This window comes from Penicillium arizonense, assembly GCF_001773325.1.
Source record: "Penicillium arizonense strain CBS 141311 chromosome Unknown PENARI_contig005, whole genome shotgun sequence".
Classification (NCBI taxonomy): domain Eukaryota; kingdom Fungi; phylum Ascomycota; class Eurotiomycetes; order Eurotiales; family Aspergillaceae; genus Penicillium; species Penicillium arizonense.
The window spans coordinates 613,661-625,802 of NW_019173282.1; the positions used below are offsets into that span (position 1 = coordinate 613,661).

At 48.3% G+C, this 12,142-nt stretch overlaps 3 protein-coding genes across 3 annotated transcripts; all 3 read left to right on the forward strand.

The window, feature by feature from the left end:
* Window positions 1-1,818: 1,818 nt before the first annotated feature.
* PENARI_c005G08198 (uncharacterized protein) lies at window positions 1,819-6,369 on the forward strand (the record flags this gene model as incomplete). Its single annotated transcript, XM_022629889.1, has 4 exons — window positions 1,819-2,980; window positions 3,036-3,718; window positions 3,787-4,998; window positions 5,056-6,369. 4 exons carry the CDS (start codon window positions 1,819-1,821, stop codon window positions 6,367-6,369), a joined length of 4,371 nt encoding a protein of 1,456 aa, XP_022490301.1.
* A 1,182-nt stretch (window positions 6,370-7,551) lies between these two features.
* On the forward strand, window positions 7,552-8,988 carry PENARI_c005G00883 (uncharacterized protein; the record flags this gene model as incomplete). Its single annotated transcript, XM_022629559.1, has 1 exon — window positions 7,552-8,988. The coding sequence occupies one exon, from the start codon at window positions 7,552-7,554 to the stop codon at window positions 8,986-8,988; it is 1,437 nt and encodes a 478-aa protein (XP_022490560.1).
* Window positions 8,989-9,958: 970 nt separating this feature from the next.
* On the forward strand, window positions 9,959-11,856 carry PENARI_c005G06502 (uncharacterized protein; the record flags this gene model as incomplete). Its single annotated transcript, XM_022629804.1, has 4 exons — window positions 9,959-10,572; window positions 10,667-10,804; window positions 10,868-10,957; window positions 11,010-11,856. 4 exons carry the CDS (start codon window positions 9,959-9,961, stop codon window positions 11,854-11,856), a joined length of 1,689 nt encoding a protein of 562 aa, XP_022490071.1.
* Window positions 11,857-12,142: the final 286 nt, after the last annotated feature.

Genomic DNA, 12,142 nt, shown 5'->3' on the forward strand with positions numbered 1-12,142 from the left:
TCTTCCGACGACGGGTGGAGTGGCTTTTGGAGAGAAGTGGATATGGCTGGTAGGGCCCGGGAAAAATGTGATTTCAACAAGTGGACACAGAGAGAGTGGGAGGAAAGAAGTGATCCTGTTGGCTTCGAAAAAGAGTAAGTTTGTCATGTAGCTTGGGGTTACCTTTCTTTTCATTTCTGTTCTTCCTCCATCATCAGCTAACGCGGACCGCAGGTTAGCTAAATGGTGATGAGTCTGAATGAGCTACAGGCGCAGGCGTAGAGAGTTTCGAATTCGAGAAGGATACAGGATACTGCTGAGTGGCTGACTCTTCAGAGAAGGCAATATTTGGAGTCATAGAAGAAAGCGAGTAAGATGAGGCCGCAAAACTGCAGGCAAAAAAATCCCGAAGAACTTTATCAACGTCAATCTCATCTTTAAACGCTCTGTTGCATGGCCTTTGTGAAGTTGCGCAGAACCCAGGGCCAATGATCGACCGGAGGATCTACATGTAAAAACCAGAGAATAAATAAACCCGATTGCAAAAAAGCGAAAAGGGCACCAAATTATCAGACAGGAGATGTTTCCCGGAATACTATTCTTTGATGGCTACAACGGTCCGAGCATAAATCAGCGGTGCTAACTAGGACCATCCATCATTTTAATCGCGAACCACTAATTACACCAGACCGTGATTGGGCCATCGGATCTTGTTATAATACTGTCGAGGCCAGAAAGCTACCTAGAGTCTTAGGGCATGGCTTGCGTCATGGGCATAAGTCGGTGATCATAACGTAGAAATCCAGCCGAGCCCCCGGAAGATAATGGCAGACCCGCAATGTGAGTCCAGGCACCTTCTCGCATATTACGGGATTCGGAAGACGCTAGTTACATATTTCCACATTTGGACTGGCACAAGCATCCGGCCTAGCAGTTCGGCATGTCGAGCAGATTTGGCCGGGTAGATCGGGATCGTCGCACCCGTTATCGGGCTGACAGCTTAGTCGGGATTGCGGAAAGCTTCCGCTATTTTTTTCGGCATCGAACAAATCATTTCAACCTAATTCTTTTCATTTATTAAAATTGTAGGTACATATGTCATCTTTGATAAGGCGCTATGCTCATCTGAAACTATAATTCATCTGGGCATAAAATATGCAGAAACCCATTAAGTAAGTTACTGCGCTTTTCCCAAATCGCCACATATTATCTACGAGGAGGTCTTGCTAATAATTGCCGGCATATTATCCTCTTTGAATCCACAGTAATAATGGAAACGAAATGTAGATCTCTAATAAATATCTCACAGGCAACTAATGTTACGTGTGCGCCCCATAAATGTCTCGCATGAGTCCAAAGACAACCAGAGCGGGTTAACAAACCGGAAATCTCTCCGACGTTAAACTCGCATATGTAGACCAATCATTGAATACCTTTTTTTTGGCAAGAACGATCAGTTTACCCAACCCAGGATCTGTCAAAATAAGCTCCACCACCCATGGAAGCTCGGCCTACGTGCCGATTTTCAGGACTGTTTCCTTCTCGGGAACTATTCATAGTGGAGGGTGAAACAATAGCCGCCGCATTAGAAGCTAATGAACTGGTAAGTGTGTATAAACTGTTTCTAGCTAAAAATGGACTTCTGCCCAATGACGGCTGTTCGATCCCATTTTGCTTCGGATCTGGAATCGGAACACACATTGAATACCCCTTAGCAAAATCGGGTGTGGGTTAAAATAAATACCCTGGTCCTTCTCCTATTGAATCGACTTGTATCCCAACATAATTATCCAATTCCTTTGACCCATCTCAACTCTCTGACCGAACCCCGTCGCGACAATGGACCAACATCACGACCCCTACGATACGTCGCCCCCCGAGCCTCATGGAGAATATTACTCTGAAGACGAAAAGGAACACCGTAGATCTGATGATCTGCCTGTTCGAAAGCTCAACACCCACGATTTCACCAGTGTGGAGACCCTCCATGTCCCTCAAACCAATATCCGCGAAGCAAGCAGTGCTGAGACCCTAAATGTCGCCAATGCCAACCCCCCTCAACCGCCCAAGAAGGACTCGGGCTGGAGCATGAAACCACAAGTCATACGAAATGCAGAGCGAGACGAAGCCGCCGGGTTCAAAAGGCGTGAGCTTGGTGTTACATGGCAAGGCCTAACCGTCGACGTCCTTGCCGCCGAGGCCGCCGTCAATGAAAACATGATTTCGCAATTCAACATCCCTCAGTTGATCAGAGATTTCCGCCGCAAACCACCACTCAAATCTATATTGTCAGAGAGCCATGGCTGTGTTAAACCTGGCGAAATGCTCCTTGTTTTGGGCCGGCCTGGCTCAGGATGCACCACGCTTCTCAAGATGCTCTCAAACCGTCGTGAGGGTTACCATACTATAAAGGGTGATGTGCGTTTCGGAAACATGAATGCTTCAGAAGCCGAGAAATATAATGGTCAGATCGTGATGAACACAGAAGAAGAGCTGTTCTACCCCCGATTGACTGTCGGTCAAACCATGGACTTTGCGACAAGAATGAAGGTCCCATTCCATCTACCGGATGGAACCAAAAGTGCTGCAGACCATACCGCTGAGACAAAGCAGTTCCTTTTGGAATCCATGGGAATCACACACACAGCCGATACAAAAGTCGGAAATGAATTTGTCCGTGGTGTGTCTGGTGGTGAACGGAAACGAGTATCCATTATCGAGTGCCTTGCCACTCGAGGTTCTATCTTCTCTTGGGATAACAGTACTCGTGGCTTGGATGCTAGTACTGCATTGGAGTGGGCAAAAGCTCTTCGTGCCATGACTGATGTCCTGGGTCTGTCCACTATTGTGACATTGTACCAAGCTGGAAACGGAATTTATAACCTCTTCGACAAGGTCTTGGTTCTCGACGAGGGCAATGAAATTTACTATGGCCCTGCAGCTGAAGCGAAGCCCTTTATGGAAGATCTTGGATTTGTTTACACTGATGGAGCGAATATCGGTCAGTCATTGGTTATCTGAGAACATAAATCGCATAACGACTAACACTACGAAAGGCGATTTCCTGACTGGTTTGACTGTTCCGACAGAGCGGAGAATCAGACCAGGCTGCGAACATACATTCCCTAGAAATGCTGAGGCCATTCTGGCGGAATACCAAAAGTCGGAGACTTACAAAAAGATGGTATCAGCATATGACTATCCCGACAGCGAGCTTAGCCGTGAGCGCACGGATGCATTCAAGGAATCCGTTGCGTGGGAAAAATCGAAGCATCTCCCCAAGGGAAGCAGTTTGACCACTAGCTTCTGGGCTCAGGTCAGCGCATGCACCAGTCGACAGTATCAGATCTTATGGGGCGAGAAATCAACCTTTTTGATCAAACAGGTTTTGTCGTGCGTGATGGCTTTGATCGCTGGTTCATGCTTTTATGACTCCCCAAACACCTCTGAAGGTCTGTTCACCAAAGGTGGAGCGGTCTTCTTTTCCCTGTTGTACAACTGCATTGTGGCTATGTCTGAGGTTACCGAATCCTTCAAGGGTCGTCCAGTTTTGGTTAAGCACAAGTCATTTGCGATGTATCACCCGGCTGCGTTTTGCTTGGCCCAAATCACAGCCGACTTTCCGGTGTTGTTGTTCCAGTGCTCAATATTTTCGGTTGTGATCTATTGGATGTCTGGCCTCAAGCACACTGCGGCTGCTTTTTTCACATTTTGGATCATATTGTTCACCACAACATTGGTAAGTCCGCGGTGATTTGAACCATTCCCTGACACACTCTAGTTTGAGACTAACCAATTCATTAACAGTGCATTACCGCTTTGTTTAGATTCATTGGGGCCGCCTTTAGTACATTTGAGGCCGCGTCCAAGATCTCAGGAACTGCCGTCAAAGGTATCGTCATGTATGCGGGTTACATGATCCCAAAGCCTAAGATGAAGAACTGGTTCCTCGAGTTGTACTACACAAACCCCTTTGCCTACGCATTTCAAGCTGCAATGTCCAACGAATTTCACGACCAGCATATCCCCTGTGTTGGTATGAATTTGATACCGAGCGGTCCTGGTTATGAGGATGTTGGATCTGCCAACAAAGCTTGTGCAGGTATTGGTGGCGCTTTACCGGGTGCAGATTATGTCACTGGTGATCAGTATCTTGGATCACTTCATTACAAGTACTCTCAGTTGTGGAGGAACTTTGGTGTTGTTTGGGGGTGGTGGGGATTCTTCGCCATTCTTACCATCATTTGCACAACGTACTGGAAATCAGGTGGTGCTTCTGGTGCTTCCCTTCTCATTCCTCGTGAGAACCTGAAGAAGCACCAGGCTGGCAGCTCTGATGAAGAGGCACAAAACAGAGAAAAGACCACTCCGCGAGAGACTACCGATGAGCCCGTTGAGGTTGATGAAAACCTTTCTCGAAACACGTCTATCTTCACCTGGAGAAATCTCACTTATACCGTCAAAACCCCCTCCGGCGACCGAGTGCTGTTGGACAATATTCACGGCTGGGTTAAACCCGGCATGCTCGGTGCCCTCATGGGGTCTTCCGGTGCCGGAAAAACGACCCTTCTCGACGTTCTTGCCCAGAGAAAGACAGACGGTACCATTAAAGGATCTATCATGGTTGACGGACGACCACTTCCGGTGTCGTTCCAGAGAATGGCTGGATATTGTGAACAGTTGGATGTTCATGAACCATACGCGACCGTGAGAGAAGCCCTGGAGTTCTCTGCTCTTCTACGCCAGTCTCGCAACATTCCCAAGGCAGAAAAGCTAAAGTACGTTGACACCATCATTGATCTTCTAGAGCTCCATGACCTAGCAGATACCCTTGTCGGTTCTGTAGGCAATGGACTTAGCGTCGAGCAAAGGAAGCGTGTCACAATTGGCGTGGAACTAGTATCCAAGCCTAGCATTTTGATCTTCTTGGACGAGCCCACATCCGGCCTTGATGGACAATCAGCCTATAACACAGTGCGTTTCCTTCGCAAGTTAGCTGACGTGGGTCAGGCTGTTTTGGTGAGTCTTCATTCTGGCGCAACAGGGGGGTTATGTTGCTGACATTTAATATTTTAGGTCACAATCCATCAGCCTTCGGCACAGCTCTTTGCTCAATTTGACACCCTTCTCCTCCTCGCAAAGGGTGGAAAGACTGTCTACTTCGGAGACATTGGCGAGAACGCGGCTACCATAAAGCAATACTTCGGTCAGTATGGGGCTCAGTGCCCTACCGAGGCCAACGCAGCTGAGTTCATGATTGATGTGGTCACGGGTGGTATCGAGGCCGTCAAGGACAAGGACTGGCATCAGATCTGGCTCGATTCCCCCGAACAAACAAGAATGATCCAGGAATTGGACGGAATGATTGAAGACGCGGCTGCCAAGCCGCCAGGCACAGTTGATGATGGATTTGAATTCTCAATGCCTCTTTGGGAGCAGACCAAAATTGTCACTCACCGCATGAACGTTGCGCTTTTCCGGAACACCAACTACGTTAACAACAAATTCTCCCTTCATATCATCTCAGCTTTACTCAACGGCTTCTCCTTCTGGCGTCCCGGTCCAAGTGTGGCAGCCTTGAATCTAAAAATGTTCACGATCTTTAACTTTGTCTTCGTCGCTCCCGGTGTTATCAACCAGCTTCAGCCGCTGTTCATCCAACGCCGTGACATATATGATGCTCGCGAAAAAAAGTCCAAGATGTACTCATGGGTCGCTTTTGTTACAGGACTCATTGTTTCCGAGTTTCCGTATCTCTGCATTTGTGCAGTTCTTTACTTTGCGTGCTGGTACTACCCCGTTTGGAGGCTGCCTCACGACTCAGACCGATCTGGAGCTATCTTCTTCATTATGCTAATATATGAGCTGATTTATACTGGAATCGGCCAGTTTGTTGCAGCTTATTCTCCCAACCCAACCTTTGCTGCGCTGGTGAACCCTTTGGTGATCAGTTTCCTTGTCCTCTTCTGTGGCGTCTTTGTCCCGTACGACCAGCTCAACGTCTTCTGGAGGTACTGGTTGTACTACCTCAATCCATTCAACTACGTCGTCTCCGGAATGTTGACCTTTGGCATCTGGGATGCGAAGGTAAGTTGCAACGAGGATGAGTTTGCGTACTTCGACCCGACAAACGGAACATGCGCACAGTACCTGTCAGACTATATGGCGGGCGATGGTTGGAAAATTAATCTGATAAACCCTGATTCTACCTCAGCATGCAAGGTCTGCCAATATAAAAATGGAAGCGACTTCCTGACAACTCTCAACATCAATCATTACTATGTTGGATGGAGAGATGCAGCTATTTGTGTGATCTTCGCCATCAGCGGATACGCCTTGGTGTTTGCATTGATGAAGTTGAGAACCAAGGCCTCGAAGAAAGCCGAATAGGTTCATCATTCGTTACTCGACCTTGTCAAACCTCTCACCCTTTGCGGACCGACACTTGAAGGTTCCAAAGTTTTTACCTTCTTTTCTTCCTTCATTGTCCTCATTCTTTCATTCATAGATTAGACTTTCATATAGACTTTTCATAGACTTTGTCATTTAGATATTTTCAGCCCTTCTTTTTATTTCAAAATACAGAGCTTTATTCCTTTCCAAGAAGCCTCAGGGCCTAATCTTCATGTGCTGAACTCCTTTCCTTGTACATCTGAGGGTCTAGTTATAGTCCCTATATAAGCACTCGAAGTATCTACACTCGCGTCTATTGGTTATAATTAGGGTCTTTTATATATAGCGGTTAGCGTTCTAAGCAAGCGTGAAGCTAGGCGATGGAGAGCTACGGAGTCAATTCGTAAGGTCAGGGCTCTGAGCTAAGTAAGAAGTCCAACAAAGATGGTATTGAGCATGTATTCCCCAATCCAGTCAATAGCAGTGGGGAACACTGTCGGAGGTCGGAAAAGGTCCCTCTTTCGGTGTTCTCGACAGAGGGCCAGCAGCCCCGGCATCATATCCACTCTAATTGCCGTAGCACGACTTAAGCATGATTTATTCGCAAAATAGTATTAGTGGAGCTTCTGATGCCCACGTTGTGAGGCCCGAAGCCCACAATATCGACAAAAGCCCGATAACAAGCGCCAAGGCCAAGGCTAGGGTTTGCCAAGTGTTGGAGGATACGGCGCGCCTAGTGAGCCTCATCTAAGCATGGACGGATGTAACATAACACGGAGCTCCAGGGGTTCTGTGTAAAACAATACTGGCTTCATGCCGATAACGCATCCAAACGCCTGTATGTGACCGAATCCCTGCCATTCCCTAACAAAGGGCTGGTGGGTTTACAAATACGGCTTGCAGTAGTCCCACGCTATGCGCGCTTCAGAACAGAAGCGGTTAGGTGACCCATAAAACTCCACCTTGTATAACGTGGTTATCTTACCACCGTGAACCAGAGATGATTGTTGGGTGATAATCATGTCAGCATCCTGGGCATGTATCCCACAATAAAGCTGATTGACTTCGTTTGAACCTTTTAATATCTCAATTCGCTGGTCCATACACATCCACATCTTCCTTTATATACAATCGAGTTTCCACACCTGTGCTGTCTTCAATTGCAGCACGATACACAAGATGGCATGCTCGCCCCAAATACCTCCTCCCGCACATTCGAGCAAGCCGAGTTTTGCAACATCAGTCGATACATTTCTTAGCAGTGACAACGGCTGGAACTGGAAGAGATTTTCTGCTAATTCGGACATTGAAGCTCAAAAAACCCCACGAAGAAGGTTTGCCTCAATACGATATCTCATTCTCAACATCTACCGCCGCCTATTTTCTCTGGTTTATTGCGCGAATGCGGTCGCATTCATTATTATTATGGTGAAGAGCCGACCGAATCCTCTTGCATTCGTGAACGCAGCGGGCATCAATTTGCTAGTATGCGGTCTTGCACGACACCCGCTAGTGGTGAATGCCATCTTTCTGAGCATCTGCCGCATCCCACAGTCGGCTCCTCTCATGCTGCGCAAGAGGGCCGCAGAAGCATATTGCTATGGTGGAGTCCACAGTGGATGCGGAGTGGCAGCCTTTCTATGGTTTGTCGGCCTCGTGGCCCTGATGTCACGGGAATATTGGATTAATCAAGACTCGGGAATGATTTCCCTCCCCGTGATTGTCCTATCCTATGTTTTACTCGTGGTTCTCATCGCCATCATTGTGGTTGCATACCCTACGTTCCGGACGAAAAGACATGACTATTTCGAACTCACGCACCGGTTCTCCGGATGGTTGGCAGTAGCTCTCTTCCTGACTCTCCTGCTGGTCTTCTCTGATCAAGCCCGACACGAGCAAGGCTTGTCCCTCGGACAATACCTGCTCCAGCTCCCAGCGTTTTGGTTCGTCCTGGTCATCATCGTCTCCATCGTCCATCCCTGGCTCCTTCTACGCAGAGTGCAAGTTTTGCCCGAGTATCTCTCGCCGCATGCTATACGACTCCATCTCGATCACACATCTACTGCATTCGGCAAAGTAATAGCACTCTCCGAGCACCCATTCCGGGATTGGCACAGCTTTGCGACTTTCCCTGATCCCAATGGCAGGAGCTTTTCTTGCATAGTATCCAAGGCAGGCGACTGGACAACCCGGTGTATCGATCAGCAACCAACCCAGTTGTGGAAGCGCGGAGTGCTCATGTACGGCTTTATCCACGTGATGCGCGTTTTTCGCAGGGTGGTTGTGGTTGCCACGGGATCTGGGATAGGGCCATGTCTCTCCTTTTTGAGCGAGAAGAACCGCCCGCCACTGCGGGTCATCTGGCAGACGCGGAATCCGAACAGGACGTATGGCGGTGACGTCCTCAACCTCGTGCGGCAGCTTGACCCTAGCCCACTTCTCATTGATACCGGCAACAGCGGGCGAGTGGATATGTTGCCAGTTATCCAAGAAACCTTCCGGGAATTTGATGCGGAAGCTGTGTGTGTGATCAGCAACCCGCGGCTCACGCAAAAACTAGTCTTTGAGCTCAAGGCAAGTGGAGTGCCCGCCTTTGGACCAATCTTCGACTCTTAAAATTAGAGCTAGAGAACTGAAAATAAATCGCCACTCTAGAGCCCACTCGTGTGAGGCCACTTACGAACTAGCATGATTCAGCCCGTTTCCCACTATCCCGAAAGAATTTTAGCTCGTTCACCCGCCTCTCATTAACAGAAGATAGAATACAATACTGTACGGGACTGGATGGTAACGTACTCTCTGATTGATGAAAAACTCTGCAAACCTGGGAATAACAACAATGCGGGACGACTAATGCATGTACTTATGTATAAGGGTTCTATCTTTCGATGTTACAGGTAATTTACCCGGATGGACCCTTTTCTTCTACATTTCTATGGAAAGTTGACGGCCCGCGCGGATCCGCAGCCACTATCCAATTCGACCAATCGGAGCAACCGACTTTTCTGTCATAACTTTCTCTACACTCAACTCGTAGGTAAGTGGGAGTTATGGGCCACAACTGGGGCGGCAGTGTGTTGCGGACTCCCCTATTCCAGAATTCGTCCCTCGGAACTTCTCCGGATCCCGGGTCAGTTCGGCCTGGGGTCCTGCAATGAGGGTGAAACACACTTACACGACCTGGGGCCGCGGATGGGGACGGCTCAGGGGCCGCCTTGTCGCTTTTAGCACTAGCGAACCTTTCCCCGCGCAGCCACTGGCTCCTGGGAACTTGGCCAGACTGCAAAGTTTACACCCGCGAAATCCGTTGAAACTTTGGGAGCGCACTAGGCTTGAACAAACTCTTCTTTGGAATCTGGGCATTGCGGGAGACAAAATCTAGTTATATTCTTTGCCGATCGCTTGGGCGAAGCCTATGTAAACTTTCGGGGAGACAGACTGATTTCCCGAAATGACTAACCCCACCGCATTTTCCACGTTGGACCAAGCGTTTAACCTCATCTCACCAAGCCAGTCAATCCTTTACTGAACGTTCAGCCACCAGCTTTTCCTCGGTGGCATTTTTCAGTCTCCAAATCCCTCCAGAATGGCTTCCACAAGCCCCGGAGGAGACGGCGAGCGCGGGCCTATATTCGACAGTTTGGCCAAATTCTATGTATCTGTGGCCATCATCTGGACGACTGCCCTCCTCTTCGGCTCCGCTTTTCTCATTATCAATCGCCACGAGCAATGCATTCGCATTCGCAACCTGTTTCTCGCGCTGAGCGCGGTCTCATTTCTCCATGTCTACTGGATTCTGTGCATGGTCGCATATTCAATGGGTGACAAGTACCCCTGTGTCGCAGAATACTGGATCATGAGCATCTATCTGCCTTTGGGGATCGCTCTTTTTCAAGCGAACAGCATGCAGCTCCTGAGCGTCTTTGGCATTCAGGAGAAGTTGCTCTTAGCCGCGCAGCAACCATACAGACCCCGCTTCATGGATCGTGCAAAATCCTCTAGCCGATCCCGGTTCCAATGGAAACAGTTGAAGCTCGTCCAAAAAACGGAATTGGGCATTGTTGTTGGAATGCTGGTTCAAGTCAGTGCATCATCCGCGCCCGCTGCCTTTTTTATTCACCTACTCATCTCCCATCTCTCACCTGTAGCTGTTTCTGTCGCTCTCTATCTTCCTCACCTCTCGGAAGTTTCAAAGCTTCGGTACCTTCTCCAAACATGTGAATTCTGCTGAATGTCGGCGAGGTCCTGAATGGTAAGATTGCTGCTTGTGTGATACTGCGACGTCGTCTGACAGAAAGAAATCAAGGGTTCCTTCGATCCTCTGGCAATTGTTCTGGTCTTGGATATTTGCGCCATACATTCTTTGGAAGATTCGCAACATCCACGACATACACCACTGGCGGCTCCAGATCACCTGCTGCGTCATCGCCGCGTGAGCACTTGACCACATTCCTTGATATCACCGTACCAAACAACGATACTAACAGGTCCGCAGTTTACCAGGTTCGCCCATGTGGTTCGCCGCACTGTATTCTTCAACCGAAATCTGGGCAGATATCAATAGATACTGGGTGCCGGCTCTCTGGTAATAGAAGTCCATCATGAGGTACAAATAACACAATTGCTAACACTCGCAGGTTTGCTCCTGGTATTATGACAATGGAGGCTGTTACTATCTTCTTTCCGTGTTATGAGCTTGTTGTCTCTAGGAGACTGAGGAATCGTATCCTTGGGGAACTCCAAGCATGGAATGACAAGAAGGCAGCTGGCGCGGACGAATTGGATTCAGCAGCATCCAGAAGTCAAAGTGAAGTTAGCCGCATGCCTGAAGTCTATTCACGAAAAGCCCTAGAGAGGTGCTTAGCAGAAGATTCAAGCGCGCTTCTCCGATTTGCCGCGGCCAAGGAGTTCAGCGGCGAGAATATCATCTTCTTGAATTACGTGCGTGACTGGAAGGCTGCCTGGGTGAAGATCAGTGAATCGAAGCCGGATTACGATTGGAACCGCGATTCTCAGTACCACCGACTTCATTTCTTCAAGATCGCGGTGGAGATCTATGCCGCCTGTGTCGATTTACGAACGGCGGAATTTCCCATCAACATCGAGTCCCAGATTTACTCGGATCTAACGGAAATGTTTAGTGAAGCTGCGCAATTTATCGATCAATCTGTGTCAAGGGGAACTGAAACCCGCACCTACAGAAATGTCCCAGAGTCTTACATGATGCCGTCACACAGAAAAAAGTTTTCTACTGTGATAAACGTGGAGGAAGACACTCACGCTCTGTGTCTGGATGCATATCCTCACGAGAGCCAGAGTATCATGCATATCGAGTCCCGTGTTCCGGATCATGTTATCGTTCCTCCGAACTTCACCATCCGTGCTTTCCACCAGGCCGAGAGGTCAATCAGGAACCTGGTGTTCACAAATACCTGGCCCAAGTTTATTGATTCTTCCAGCGATTTGTCAATCCATTCTAAGTAATGATGCAGAAGGTCTGTCAAAGTAACAGTTTTTGATTCTTAGCCTATATTAATATAAAGTTTTACAATCGACTGGCTACTGCCCACAGTCTGTCACACTTCTCAAGTTCATAAATGACCTGTACTGCTCAAACAGCCTTAAAGAAAGAGCTCTAGATTACACCGTTGACTTCGCAATTTCTTGCTAAGTTTGTGGCTGTGGCGACCTGTATAGCAGGGGGATTCTTTCTAGGTCCTCACTACTCGCCTCTTAAGGCTTTGTTTATGTCGTAGTTAGTATTTTCCGA